This window comes from Electrophorus electricus, chromosome 19 (assembly GCF_041902795.1).
Source record: "Electrophorus electricus isolate QZ-2024a chromosome 19, ASM4190279v1, whole genome shotgun sequence".
NCBI lineage: Eukaryota > Metazoa > Chordata > Actinopteri > Gymnotiformes > Gymnotidae > Electrophorus > Electrophorus electricus.
Window position 1 is genome coordinate 11,544,349 of NC_137515.1, and position 14,194 is coordinate 11,558,542.

The window sequence follows — 14,194 nt, forward strand, 5'->3', positions numbered from 1 at the left end:
AGATTTACACGTTCACAATCATGTTTATTTAGTATGTAGAACTCGCTATCTATTTGCAACTGCAGCCTATCGCACTTAGACAGATAGACAGCATATAATCCATTCACAAGTTTCGATGGACCACGGGTAAATTTGACAAAACGTATCCGTTTTAAATGTTTATCATTATATGTAGGTATGTACAGGGATTGTAAACACATAACAAAAGGGTGGGAGGGACAGTAGAGTACAGAAGGCTTGTCGTTGTTTAGGGTATCTTAAAAGACATATGAAAATAAGGTTTCATAAGCTTTACTTATGATCTTAAAATATTTTCCAGTGGTTTATTTCCAACTGTTAAATAAACAGTTCTATATTTTATATAATTCTTTAGTCCTGTGTATTCATCTCTCTCTTGTGTGTGTGCTCATGTTCTATGTTTTTGTGTATTGAGAGAGACTACAACTAACAACAATTGTTGGAGAATTGGAACACAGTAACACAATAAAGGAAACAACCACATGACTGCCTTTTCCCGGTCTGTACAAAGGTCAAAGTTCAGAGTTCATTCATTATTGTATTCTGCTAGAGTGGCTTCTCCCCAGTGCTCATAACTGTTACATTCAAGACTCTCATATTCCCCACATGCTGATACACACAGAGAATATTGCCACAAGAATTACACTATGACAGATAGCAAACAGGACATTTAAAGGGCAATAAAATAGTGTCATCCTGTTATTGTGTGAAATTATTTCCATTCGCAGAGAAATAAACAGAATACAGTCCAGAATAGCAAAAAGCACACTGTGTTTGAATAAATAGTAAATTGTGATTCCCCTTTCATAAGCTCTCCTTTTAATCACACATTAAAACCAGACATTTAACTTAGAAAAAATCAAACAAGAAAAAAAAAAGCAGTTGAAACATTAAAAATAAGGCTCATGTTAACCTGTAAATAATACAAGGTTTATGGTCAATCTGCTGTTTGTGCATGGAGCAGAGAGAGTTAACCTGCTATTGTGGAATGAAGTGAGAGATTTGTACTTATGGGTGTGTTCAAAAGTCCACAACTTGCCAAACACTCCCAGAATGCACAGAGGGGAGGTGAGTCAGATCTAGTTACAGCACAGCACTGACTTGAATGCTATCCACCATTACCAGTGATTAAAACCTGACAGTCACTTGACCCTAGTGTTCATACTCTCACAGGTTTGTGGTCTAACCTTACCTCTGCCACCATGGGATCTGCTGGAGCTCTCTGAGGAACTATGGGCACCATTCCAGAGTGGGACTGCTGACATAGGGTCTGGGACGATAACAGGTGAGCACGCTGTTCTGCCTCCCAGTTTATGTGCACGTACATTGGGCGGTGGAGCTATGGTGGCGGTATTATGTTAAAAAAAATTGTCTGACAGGTTTGGAGCTGTCAGAGGAAAACCATATTGCCTGCTCAGTTGGTTGGCTGATGCACAACAGTGTTTTGTGAGCTATGTGTATGAAAAGTACCTGGAGGGAATTAAAATTCAAGTACATTTGTGAAGTGGTAAAGACAAATACACAAACACATCAAATGAACACTAAACACATAAAACCACAAAAGTAGATAAATGCTTTTAAGTAGATGAATGCTAAGTATAGGGAATGCTACAGGTGGGCATGTTCTACATGAATTATGTACTTCCTCAACTTCTGTTCTATCTATGTATCTCTCTATCTGTCTGTCTGTCTGTCAGTCAGTCTTCCCAGTGTAATTTCATTTTCATTTTGTTTGAACGTTGGCCCTGCATTTGAGGCCAAGCGCAAGCCTACTCAAGCATTGGCTCAAACAAAAAGTCCACATAACCTCTGTGAACAGCCCTATGCAGCAGAGTGAAAGCAGGACTGGATAAGCTCAGAATGCTGCACACAAGCAGCTTAAGACTGCTGAAAGTCTGCATGGGCCTGTTGGCTGTGCACACCTCGACGTGGCATGTTTCATTAGCTGTAACTCAAATACCAAAGATTCCGATTCTGAATGAACAAGTTTGAACACATCTTGGGAGTTACTAGAAAAATCATCAACCTGTACCAGAAACAACTGTTTTGATGGCTCTGCACCCTCTCAGAAAAAATGTTCTGGGTTCTGCTATGAGGGAGTGGATCCAGAATTTAAAAAAATACTATTTTCTTGTCATATCTGGGAGGTTTTGGAAATGTCTGCAGGACAGGCGGGCGGCCTCGTTCACATTGGGGATGGGAGAACATTTTCAAGGTTAGTGACTGAGAACCTTTCAAGGTTATTGGCAGCTTGTTAAACTGGTTGGTTGGTTGTAGTTCTTTTGTTTTCATCACAGTAGACTTCTTTCTCTTTTTTATACACAAAGGATGAGATTCTTCTCTCTACTAAACACCTACAATTGTTTTCTGGAGGACAAGGCCCAGCTGCAACTAAATGTCCATGAGGTAACAGTCATAATGTCTTGCCTATTTAATTTGATTGGGTTTAGGTTTTTTATGCTTATTTGGTCTTTATAGCATATTAACATTTATTCTTGAAACTAAATGTTTTCATATTGCTCAGGAGCATAGAGCTGCCTTCCTATCATAACATAAGCTACTTTGGTTTTCTATTTATAAGGATTTAAATCCTTTATAAGGACTTTTGGTTTCTGTGTTACATACAATGACAACAGTCTTCTTCAAATAAACTTGTGCAGCTCCAAGCTTTCATTCACAGGGGGAAGCCATGATGTTGTTGCTGTAAAATGATAGTGTGTTTTTGTGTCACATGATAGTAAATGCCTGGTATTTTCCAAATGTTGTTACTGTAAAATGACAGTGTGTCTTTGTCACATGATAGTAAATGCCTGGTATTTTCCAAATGCTGCAGAACAGGTTGTTTTAAACTTGAAATTTGGTCATCCTCCGGAGCTAAATGGAAGTTAAAGGAATGCCCCAACATTAAACATGAAAATAAATATTTTATTCAGTAATCAAAAATGGTTTTAGGGTTTTTTTTGGCCAGTACTTGTTTTTCTAGTTTCAGTGGTGAAGGTATTTGAGTTGTAATTGGAAGGTCCCTTAAGACCCTTAACCCTCAATTGCTCAGGCTGTACTCAGTCATAATTGTAAGTCGCTTTGGATAAAAGTGTCGGGTAAATTTGTAATTCGCAATTTTTTAGTTCAGCCTGGATCTAAAAATAGCCAAGCTAAAACTATGTTTAACTATTCTGAAAGATGAAGAATCATGTTAAACTACTCTGATAGCTGACGAACCATGTTTTATAATCATTTGGTGCTGGGGCACAGAAAGACTAACAAGTGATCACTATAGCTGAACTGTCGGATGCATCTTAGGGAAAATAATGAAACTCAAACTACCAAGGTCTAAGTTATATAATAGTTATTTTGTGCATACTATCTTTACTGTCTTTATCAGGCCAGGCAAAAATTTTTCCTCAGGAAAAAAATGTGTGGTTGGTTGTGGTATTTGACATATGCCCCCTGACCACTATGCTAACATTCCATGGGAAATTATTTTTTATGTTACTTTTAAGCTAACGCTGGGGCTTTTTTAGGTTATCCATATATGTTGTGAAAAGAAGGGCTGCTAGTTTAACACATATACCACACATTGCCCTCAGCTGAGCACATGCTGAATGGTTTGGTTATGTGAACTGTTGTTTTCCCACAGAATCGCACAGGCCAGGTGACACTTGAAGGATTTCTGGTTGTGTCTTGGGGAATTAAGAAACCAATCCGCCTCAAAATCCAGGATGAAAAACAGATTCTGCCATCTGACAGCACCAAGTCTCCAGGCTTGTCTCCAGACCCCATCAGCCCACTTGGAAACAAGAGGTTATTGGCCTTCAGGGTCCATTTAACATATGAAGGGTTATTATTTCATAAAAGATGCCCATATCTATGTCTGATAGTCTGATTTAGCTCATGCATATCCAAACAATACAGAACTGAAAATGTTCTTCCTTTCTACCTTCCTTCCTTCATACATTCACTCTTTCATTCACTTACTCTACTTTTTCAGAGGTATGACCCGCTGGGGAGAAGTTGACAATCTTAATTACATTGATGAATTGGAAGAAATCATTCAAGATGGGTCAGAAACATTCAAGAGCTGTGCTGCAGGTTAAATACTTTTTTCATTCAAAGCATTTCCACATTTACATGCAAGTCATTATGGCAAAAGGACACTGTTTTACTACACTGTACTTTTTGGTTGCAACTTTTTAAAAGTTTTAAAGACCACAATACATAATTAAAACATGAAAATATGTCCAATACATATTTATATTGTTAAATAAGGGTCATTGAGGAAGAGGGGGTTAAGGGATATATTGTAAATCTAAGTTGTAATGGGCATGATAATGTCACAGCTATTTTTCCTGTTCAAATGTAGGCTATAATGAGTATTACAGCAGGACGCTCCGGACCCGGCGGCCCCAGCCTATTCTAGAAGACACCTCCTCCCTGCTCCGTACCAGGAGCGAAGCATCTCTGGTGCAGAAGCGAGTGAAGAGGAAGACAGCAGAGGAGAAACAAAGTGATAGGCAGCATCGTTTCTCCATTAACGGTCATTTCTATAATTACAAGGTCAGAAAGTACCACTGGGAACTTGGTCACTGAAGCACAGAACCTGAATTTGGTACTCTGGCCCACTAGAGGAATGTAAAATAGAAATCTGAACACAACTGCAGATTCCAGAGCCATGATTCCCATTGCTGGTCCTGGAGTACCCCGGTGTAACAATGACTGCTCAGAGAGCTGGTGAGGAGTCATGTGCAGCTTTAATAACAAATGAACTAGTACAAAACGTAATCCAGAGAGTTTAGTAAAACAACAGTCAAGGGTCTGACAACACAGGCACATCAGCCAGGAAAACTATCCAAAGGGCAACCCAAACTGGTAACAGCAAATCCAAGATCAGTGAACAACATTGCCAGGAATATACATCTTGGAATTACACACAACAAAGTTGCATTAAGTTAGAATAGAGCAGGTTTAAATAGACAGGCTAATCTAGGGTAAACCAGGTACAGGTGGGGAAACACACAGGGAACCACAACTAGAACTCCAGCAAGGGAGACCTCCAGTAGCCAGTGGTGGTGTCATTGCGAGCCGGTGTGATGGCTAGTTTATTTTTTCCCTCAAACACAGCCACATTTAAACTGCTTAATCACTTATCAATTGACTGATGAGATTCCGGTGTATTGAGAGTGAAGACAAGATGAAACAGTGTGGTGCAGGGGTACTTTAGGAGCAACACTGGGAAATTCTGGTTTAAACAAAGCAATTCAGACTAGCTGGTTTAGGGATAGAAGTCCAGAAAAGCAGTGATGACCAAATCCCATGTAGTGCACTTTATAGATTTAATGTGATTAGGACAAATATTGAATTCTTTTGTACTTTCAGACTTCAATCTTTACACCTGCATACGGTGCAACCACAAATGTTCGCATCAACAGCAGATTGAAGACACATGATGTCATCATCCAGCTTCTACATAAATTTAAGGTATAGCTTTGTATAGTATTCATCATTGAAAAAAAACACATAAAATATTCACTAAACAAATTTGTATTAGTAATCAGCTTTTCTTTTTTTTCAGCTAAATGGATGGAATTTAAATTAATTTGCTATTTACCCTAAATATAGTGAACCAATTCTGCTTTTGACCCAATTTTCTTTCCCTAGTTTTGCATGGGAACTATTAGAGTTATATAGCTACCAGTAATGGAAACTTATGACTAGTTATGGGTATATTTCCAACTGCATTTTTTTTTTTGTTTATGCATATACATTGTATTATTTATACCAACAACAATATTATGAGGCAAGTGGCATTTAGGCATGAAGTTTGCATGATGCTAATGATAATGCTTCCATAAGCTTTAAGTGTCCATTGCTTATTAGCCACATTAACCTTGTAGTGCTGGTGCAAAGCTAAAAAAGCAAACTTTGGACAAACACAAGGTAACTGGAACATTTGTGTAAATTCAATTTTTCCTTGAACAATTTCTTATAGTTTGTTCAACCATTTGCATATTTGAAAAAAAAATGCTAATGTGCAATCAACATTATTCTTTCAGATAGAAAATGACCCAAGTGAATTTGCCTTGTATTGCATTCATCAAAGTGGAGGTAGGAGACTGTTTGTTTGCTTGTTTGCTTGTTTGCTTGGTTAAGTAGGTTTTCCTTGGGGGTGGTGTTTTCTCAAACTCTTGATCACATCACAGTGGTGGCATGCTGCTGTATTGCTTAAGACTTCTGCGTAATGAACTGGGTCAGTTAAAAAAAGTCTACCAGAGACCAAAAGCCTTCTTGAGATATTTCTAAATTAAATTTAAAGCCAAACTCTGCAGTGTTCACCTTCACCTCCCTCCTTCATTTATTCCCTCTTATGCTGACATTTTGTTTTGAGGACTGGCTGCTGTCCAATGAGCCCTGAGCCTATTTCCACAGACAGGACTGAGGCAGAGTGGCACCCTGAACAAGTTTCGATTTGTTTATCCATTTGAGTTCCAGGCTATGCTTTGTTTAAGCAGCGCCTCTCCTGCTGGATTATAGGAACTATTTGGTTTCCATAATCAGTAAATCCCTTAATATTTATTAAGAGGTCAATAAATGAACTTACATAAGGATGGATACATGGATGTTTATAGTTTGTGCCAGGCCTTAGCATGCTTTTAGCCAATTTGAGTTTATTGGCCAGCCCATTTAATGTTGCTGACTACCTGAGACTCATTGTTGAAATATGCATGCGCAATATGTCTTAAGAATTGCATCTGTGCAGTAGTTATCCAGATGTTGATGGTACACAGTAAGTGCTAATCAGTGAAGACAGTAACAAATGCTTTATTGTGTAAACATTGTGTGGCATTTATTATCAAGCACTTGGGGGCCAGGAGGCTATGCTATAATTATTTCATTTTCTCAAGGATATTGTTAGGACTTTTTATATGAGTGACTACTGATTCATTGCTGAAATACGCACAAACAAGTCCAATAATCTTCATTTTTAACATTTATTGTTAGCTTTGTTTGAAATGAACTACTGGACAAGTGGACAAATATTTCTCACTCTAGGCAGCTTTTCGGATGTCATACTTTTGACACTGGCGTGTGAAATGCTGTGCAGTGGATAACGTTCTGGTGGATTGCCCAGTCGTCTCGTCATTCCCCCGTCTGCTGTTACTGATTTGGAGAGGAATATAGTAATTGTTAACTTAACTTATCACGCAGTTCCACACTTCCTGAGGTTTCCTGGGCTGTGGGCTGACAATGTAAGTGATTGAAAGAAATGGCATGAAGATGAAGTACTTTTAGAGAGGCTGTTGTGCGGGCACAAAAAAATGTTGACATGACAAGGAAGTCCTCTGAGGCTCCCATTGAGGGATATTTGCAGATGTGGCAGCACTCTTCCAATACCCTAAGTATCTGGAGAGTAAACAGCAGTGTAACACTTCGCTAAGCAGAAACACACACACAAAATAAAAACACTACAATTATAAACTTTAAAATGATCTACAGAAAGCATCTACTGAAGTTTCGCAAACAAATGCTGCATTTAATTTACAACTCACTCAAAGAAAGAAGAAAGCTGATCAGCTCAGACTTTCCGCTATGGGAGCGTTTTCTTCAGGGACCATCAGAGAACATCATGAGTATATTCCTCATGGACACAGATGAAGAGGAAGTTAGCCTGGATGTACGTCAACATATATTGTCCTATATCATGCTCAAAGTATCTACTATTAGTTCTGAAGCTCAGCCTATCCCTTTGCTTTTCTTAGGTAGCACAGTATGTTAACTTAGACCTGCCCATCCTTCAGCAAGTCCTGCTGAAGCTTCAAGAGGAGGAAAACCATGAGATACAACACATCATCTCAAAGTGAGTCTTGCTGAAAAATTATGTAAACCCAGTTCTTTTTTTGAACATAGCTCGGGAAGTAAACTGTGAACACAGTGCATGTTTATGCAAGTCAGCAGTGGTTAACTGAAATTGTAATTAATTCAATGAATTTTTTTTTTTTTAAGCATGACTCATTAAATTCATTAAGTTCCAAAGTAACCACTTTGTTCATCACACAGGTTTAGGAAGCAGCACATTCTCCTCTCTCACTGCTTAAATTCAAAGCTGGTGTCAAAAACAGAAACAGCTTTGTAAATGGGAACTCTGTGGGAGTCTCACAGAACCTCATCCCCAAAAAGGTGCAACAACTGGAACAATGGCACTATATAGCTTACTGTAACAAGAAGTGACTACATTTATATAAGTCTATATACTGGGGTGTTATGACTGCATTATTGTAATCTAAAGATTGTTAAAAAATATATATCTCATAAATTGTCAACTGGTTGTATTTTTAGAAGAACACATTTTAAGTAAATGAACAATAAATTACCAATAATTAAGAGGAAAAACTGAAAAGGAGTTTGCAAAACAAACAAAGAATGGGTTGCTTGAAGACCACTGGAAAAATAGTATCATGGCAGTAAATGAGTAATGGATCCCAGTGTGTCACCACAGTGCTTTGTCAGACATGCTTTGGGCTGCTCTACTGCACAAATGCCGAATGCAGTCATTCGCTCAAAAGGAAGTTCCAGCAACATGAAGATGCATAGATCTTTCTAGCTGAACTAAAATTATAATCACAACTGCCACTTATATATTTATTTCGGCGGGGCATTTACATTTATGTAAACAACACAAATGAGATGTATTTGTTTATTCCCATAACTTTCTAATTCATTTTCAAGCTGTACAAAATGTAGATATTACATTTTCTTAATTTTTTATATCATTGTTTCCCTACCAGAGTGTGTCATAGCACATCAATAAATTGCAAGTCATTTCCTATGACATGTATCTTCTAAGAAAGATAAGCTTCCCCAAGTCCAAATGTAAATATAAAACTCGTTATATGAAGGTGGGTGCAGTGCAGGTAGTGAATACAGTCCATTCTACTGATGGTTAGGTCCATCCAGAAATAGAATCATTTCTTACAAGAGACCATCTTGGCAACATATTTCATCTGCCTTGGATTGAACTGAACCTCACACTTGCACATAAGCACCTAAGGAAAATAACAGAATTTAGGAATTTCTGAAATATTTACATGATGCTGGGCATAGTGAAAGTAGCTCACACGTATTACAAAGGAATAATTAAATCAGCAGCAGTGTTTAAAATAAATAAATACATCAAAATTACCTTTTTTCCCAAAGCACAGAAAGCCAAATCTGCAGGCTCAGTTTTTAGGCACTCTGTTTTTCCAATGGTTGCCTCAATCATGTAGTTTATCATGTTTGTGACCTGCAAACACAAACAGTAAATGCACCAAGTGCACTGAGCAGACCTTTCTTTCACCTCTACAATGGAGATGATTAAATACAGTGTACTTACCAGTATTATCTCAAGGAGTAATGCTTATGTCTTAAATCAATATAAGTGTAAATTAATCTAATTAATTAAAAAGAGAGAAAATACCCTACCTTTGTGTGTGCAGATATGATGTTCAGAAGCTTGAAATGATACTTTGCCTTGGATTTCAAATTGAACTTCTCCACTGCTTTTGCAGCTGCTTCTTGGACATCTTGTCTCTGAGGGTTGACTTCAGACCACCCTCCCAAGAGCTGTGCCTTTCCTTAAAGTAGACACAAAAAGACACAACAGACTGGGCATTCATGGATTATTAAACATCAAAGAGCATCAGTCATCTAAACAGAAACCTCACTAGTGGTAATAAGATAGGTACATGTTTTTTCTTCTTTTTTAGAACTGCACTATAATAACTGATTTTAAGGGACTAGTACATAGTCAACATTCCAGCTATATGAATGAACATTATAAAAGTTAACTCAACATTGTAGGTGTTAATACAACACTGAAGTTTTTGCTTTATTAATCATAATGATATTAATAAAACCCCAACTGTCACGCCACGGCCCCCTCCTCCCAGACGTCTCCCAGTATGTTTATTTGCTTGACTACACCCTCCCCATGTATCACATCTGTTCCTCGTTTTATGTCATTACTGTGCATGTGTATAAAGTCTTATTTAGTTGTTGGTGTTTGACTCCAAGTTAGCATTTGTGCGTTGCTGTCTTCGTGGTGTTATGTGTGTTAAATAAACGTCACTGTGTTCTACACAGTTAATTTCTGCATTTTGCCAAGCCTCCCACATTACACAATCAATATAAATCCAAATGTTTATATTCTTCTATGTCTTGATGAACATACAAAAATAGTAATGATGCTTACAACAATAAAAAACAATTCTACTCACTTGGTATAATGAGTTCCTCCTCCACTGGCTGTTGGCCATGGCTCAAGTGAAATGCAGAGATAAAAGAAAGCAGTAAAATAACGCACAAACCCATGTTTTAGTTAGCTGTGTTCTCTCTGAAAGAAAAGCTTGTGAAGGATTGGCAAATGGAGAAAGAGGCGCTCTCTGTAGCTGGAGTGTGTCTAACTGGTCTGATATCTCCACACCCTCCCTAACAGAGTGGGTGGAGTGTGTGTGTAGACTGCACTACTAAGACTTGGTTGGTGTGTGTGTGTGGGTGTGTGTGTGTGTGTGTGGTGAGTCAGGGGACACCTATGTGTGTGTTTATACTGTTTGCCCTGTATGTCTGATTGTGTGAGTGTGAGTTTTATGGGAGAAGAGGAAAAGAAAGAGAGAAACGTTGATTGTGCCTAAAACAAGAATCCTGCTGTGCATAGCTGGACTGCTCTGCTGGAATGTTTGAGTAACCTTACAATTTCTGCATAAACTTAAATGAGTCATGTGATTCTGTAAGCCCTTCACACAGTGCACATTCAAACATATAGGTCGGAAATACATAGTCTATGGTGACACACCTTCCAAGCACACAAAGGCACTGGCAAAACAAACAGGACATGCTGACACAAATGCTGAAAGATGCTGATACAGCAGGACATCAACTGTATATTCTGTTGAGCTGCATATCGCCACTCATTTACCCCTTGCCCCCTATTAGCACGCCACCTCTCCCAGCAATTCACACCAATGTGTCTGTTTTCTACTACTGATTAAAGCACCACTTTACCAGATATATAGTATTTAACCTGATTTTACACAAATGTCCCTTCTTGAGCTGCCCCAATGGCCTAAATACTATCCATATACATATGGGATGATGGATATTTGGATATCAGAGTGGTTCAGAGTGTGTGTTCTTGACCCATCACCCAAAGAGCAAGAGACAGAAACCATCTTCTGTTACGTTTTCTTGATTTTCCCTTTAGAGATCAGTGAAGCATATTTATCAGCTCTCTGTCCTGAAGTAAATTTAATTCAGCACTAGCCAGATAGCCAAGAGAGTGCTTATGCTCATGTAGCCTGGTTAAGGTAATTACTGCATGTGGAGAACCACTTCTTACCACAAACACCCTGCTTTGGAGATTTATTTAGGCTCTGAATCATTTGGCCTAAAAAATGGTTCTGCTCCTTAGTCACTTCTCTTCTGTCTGGTCAGTACTGTTAGAACAGCTCAAACTGTAAAATACATTGACTTCTTGAGCACTCTCAGAATGGTGTGCAAAGTGGTCTGCATGTATTGTAAACCTGCATGCCTGTTAAACCACAGTAAAACGCGAATTCAAAACCTGTTGCATCATAAACTGCATAAGAGTCTGGGATGAAATCAATGAAATGGGTGCAACATTTTGACAATATTTGACTATTTAAAAGAAGAACTATTAAATGTAATTATTCAGTTATATCCAATCGACAGTTATCAACTGTTATTTGACGTTTGCTTAGAATTTTGGCCAGCAGATGGCAGAATTATATTATTTCTTGGCATTTTGATCTTTTTATTATGCTTCACTTACAGCTCTCTTTTGGAAGACTCCTCTAAGAAATCCCACCACCCAATAGAAAGGAGTTCCAGTTCTTTTGTCTCATGGCAGGCACTTCTGTGACCTTCTGTGAGCTCAAGTCCTTACAGGTTTCCGTACATTTCTCCCTGCAATAGCAACACTTTACAGTCCCAAGCAACAGAGTCTGTGCTGCTGTAAGGAGCTCAAGGCTAACATTTGGATGGTACCATCTCATCCAGTCTTGTGCACTGCATGTTTGATTTTTACCTTGGCCACTGATCCATTCACTTTAAATGATAATAGCCAGGTAACCAAAAAATAATACCCTATTAAACTTAGCTGGAAAAGATTTACTGTTTGCTGCTGACTCAGGAAATTGTGCCAGCGCATGTTATTGAACTTCAGTTTTGCTTTTGATACTGTGGACCATAGTATGCTTATAGGCAACTTGGAATACTGGCAGGGTTTACAGAGAGTGACCCTTAGGTGGTTTACTTATTACCTCAGGCACAGAACATTCTCAGTAAATACTGGTAACTGTAACGGGGCAGACAGCATCAGATGCTTGCGGATAAAAGGTTTGGGTTTTATTGTGATCCAAATTCATAGTCAGAGAACAAGCCAGGGTCAGTCAGAAAAATGAGTTCAGGGATAAGCACAATCATAGAGTAAATGTAGCCCAAGTCAAAAAACAAAACGCAATCCAAAAAACAGGGAGACTAATCCAAAGGGCCAGGCAAAACGTAGGTAGATAACACAAAACAAGATCTGGTACACAAATGGTCAAAACAGGAAACCCACTTGGTATGCACAGTGAAACCAGAGACAATACTTCACAATGGGAAGAAGGAGCAGGCTGGTTTAAATACACTGGGGATAGAAGAACAGGTGATGTGAATAATCCGGTTATAATGATTTGATGAACTGTCTGTGATTGGCTGGGTTGTTAACTGGGTGACGAACAGCATGTTGGGATCTGTAGTGAGTTTGGGACAGTAACCTCTTTTCATCCTCTACCAATGTGACTTGTGGTGTTGCATACGTGTCTCTATTAGGGTCTATCATCTTCTCTGTATAGGGCAAATTATCTGGAAGTACATCATCAGCTTTTACTGTTATATGAACAACATACAACTTTACCTCCCCATGAAACTTAATGAGAAACTGTTCCTTAATGTCTTTCAGTAATTTCCTTGAAGGACATTAGGAGATGGATGAGGGTCTATTTCCTTCAATTAAGCAAGGACAATTCAGAAGTAATTTAATTTGATACTTTTTATCTCATTAATAGCATTTCCAATAACCTTGGTGACTTGTCTTCATATGCTAAAACAGTAGTGAGAAATCCTGGTGTTGTTATTGATTTAGACCTTACATTTGACACAAAATTCAATTCTGTATTGAAAAGCAGTTTCTTTCATCTTAGAAAAACAATTCATGCATTCATATTTCTTTGCATTGATTACTCTTCATCTTAGTGTGACATTAAGATTAACCCATCTCTCTTAAACTGCCTACAATTAGTGCACAATACTGCTGCTAGGTTACTTATTGGCACCAAGAAAAGAAATCATATTTCATCAGTTCTAGCAACTCTCCATTGGCTGCCAGTTCAATTTAGAACACAATTTAAGTGCTCTTGTTTATTTTTTAAACACCTAAGGGCTTAGCCTCCTTTTTGTATTGGTTATTAACTCACATTTGCATATCCCTGAGGTCTTCCTCACAGAATTTTTGGATATTCCCAAGGTATGTTTTAAACTTAAAGGCAACTGTGCATTTGCAGCCTGTGCATTGACCTTGGGGAACAGTACTGATATTCACAAGCACTTTTATCTTTGTTTTCAGTGAGGTCTTAAAGCGTAATTGTACAAAGTTAGACTTGAACAGAATGAGAAATGTTAAAAATATAAATTTTAGAGTTTGTGTTTATATGTCTCTTATCATGCTGTATTTTTATTGTCTTTTTTTCTTGATTTTAAGTTTTGTTTATCATATAAACAACTTTGCTTTATATAAATTGTTTAAAATGTAATTCATAAATAAATGCCACTTACTATTTTAGCCCTGTGTATGCTTGCTGACACTAACTATATTTCCAATTAGAATTCCTAATCAATGGATCAGGTAACGGAACAGTTAATGCAACTGGATGGCCATTAGTTTGATCTCTTGATAAGGGAGTACCAACTGGGCTTGTGGATAAAATTATACAAGTAACCAGAGTAATTTCATGATTATTTTTCAGATATACTGCTAAAGCATGGATAAATTCATACATTCTTCAATTCTATTAAGCGCAGGTTAAACATCTTAAATTAAACAATAAAACGTCACATTATGTTACTGGTACACAAAGAATGCAGT

At 37.9% G+C, this 14,194-nt stretch overlaps 1 protein-coding gene across 3 annotated transcripts; it reads left to right on the top strand.

The window, feature by feature from the left end:
- The first annotated feature begins 1,082 nt into the window (after positions 1-1,082).
- Positions 1,083-13,878, top strand: rassf6 (Ras association domain family member 6). Of its 3 annotated transcripts, none has more exons than XR_014118693.1 (12): positions 1,083-1,303; positions 2,166-2,233; positions 2,346-2,424; positions 3,656-3,819; positions 4,007-4,107; positions 4,379-4,572; positions 5,392-5,493; positions 6,069-6,120; positions 7,569-7,687; positions 7,773-7,870; positions 9,561-9,733; positions 11,842-13,878. XR_014118693.1 is itself a non-coding variant. In XM_027010378.3 (12 exons), the coding sequence occupies exons 2-11, from the start codon at positions 2,175-2,177 to the stop codon at positions 8,144-8,146; spliced, it is 1,044 nt and encodes a 347-aa protein (XP_026866179.3). In that variant the 5' UTR covers positions 1,086-1,303; positions 2,166-2,174; the 3' UTR covers positions 8,147-8,190; positions 9,561-10,146. The 3 variants fall into 3 exon arrangements, 2 of the variants coding, with proteins under 2 accessions (XP_081558698.1, XP_026866179.3); XM_027010378.3 differs by lacking the exon at positions 11,842-13,878 and adding an exon at positions 8,071-8,190 and having other exon boundaries at positions 1,086-1,303; positions 9,561-10,146; XM_081702572.1 differs by lacking the exon at positions 11,842-13,878 and having other exon boundaries at positions 9,561-10,146.
- Positions 13,879-14,194: the final 316 nt, after the last annotated feature.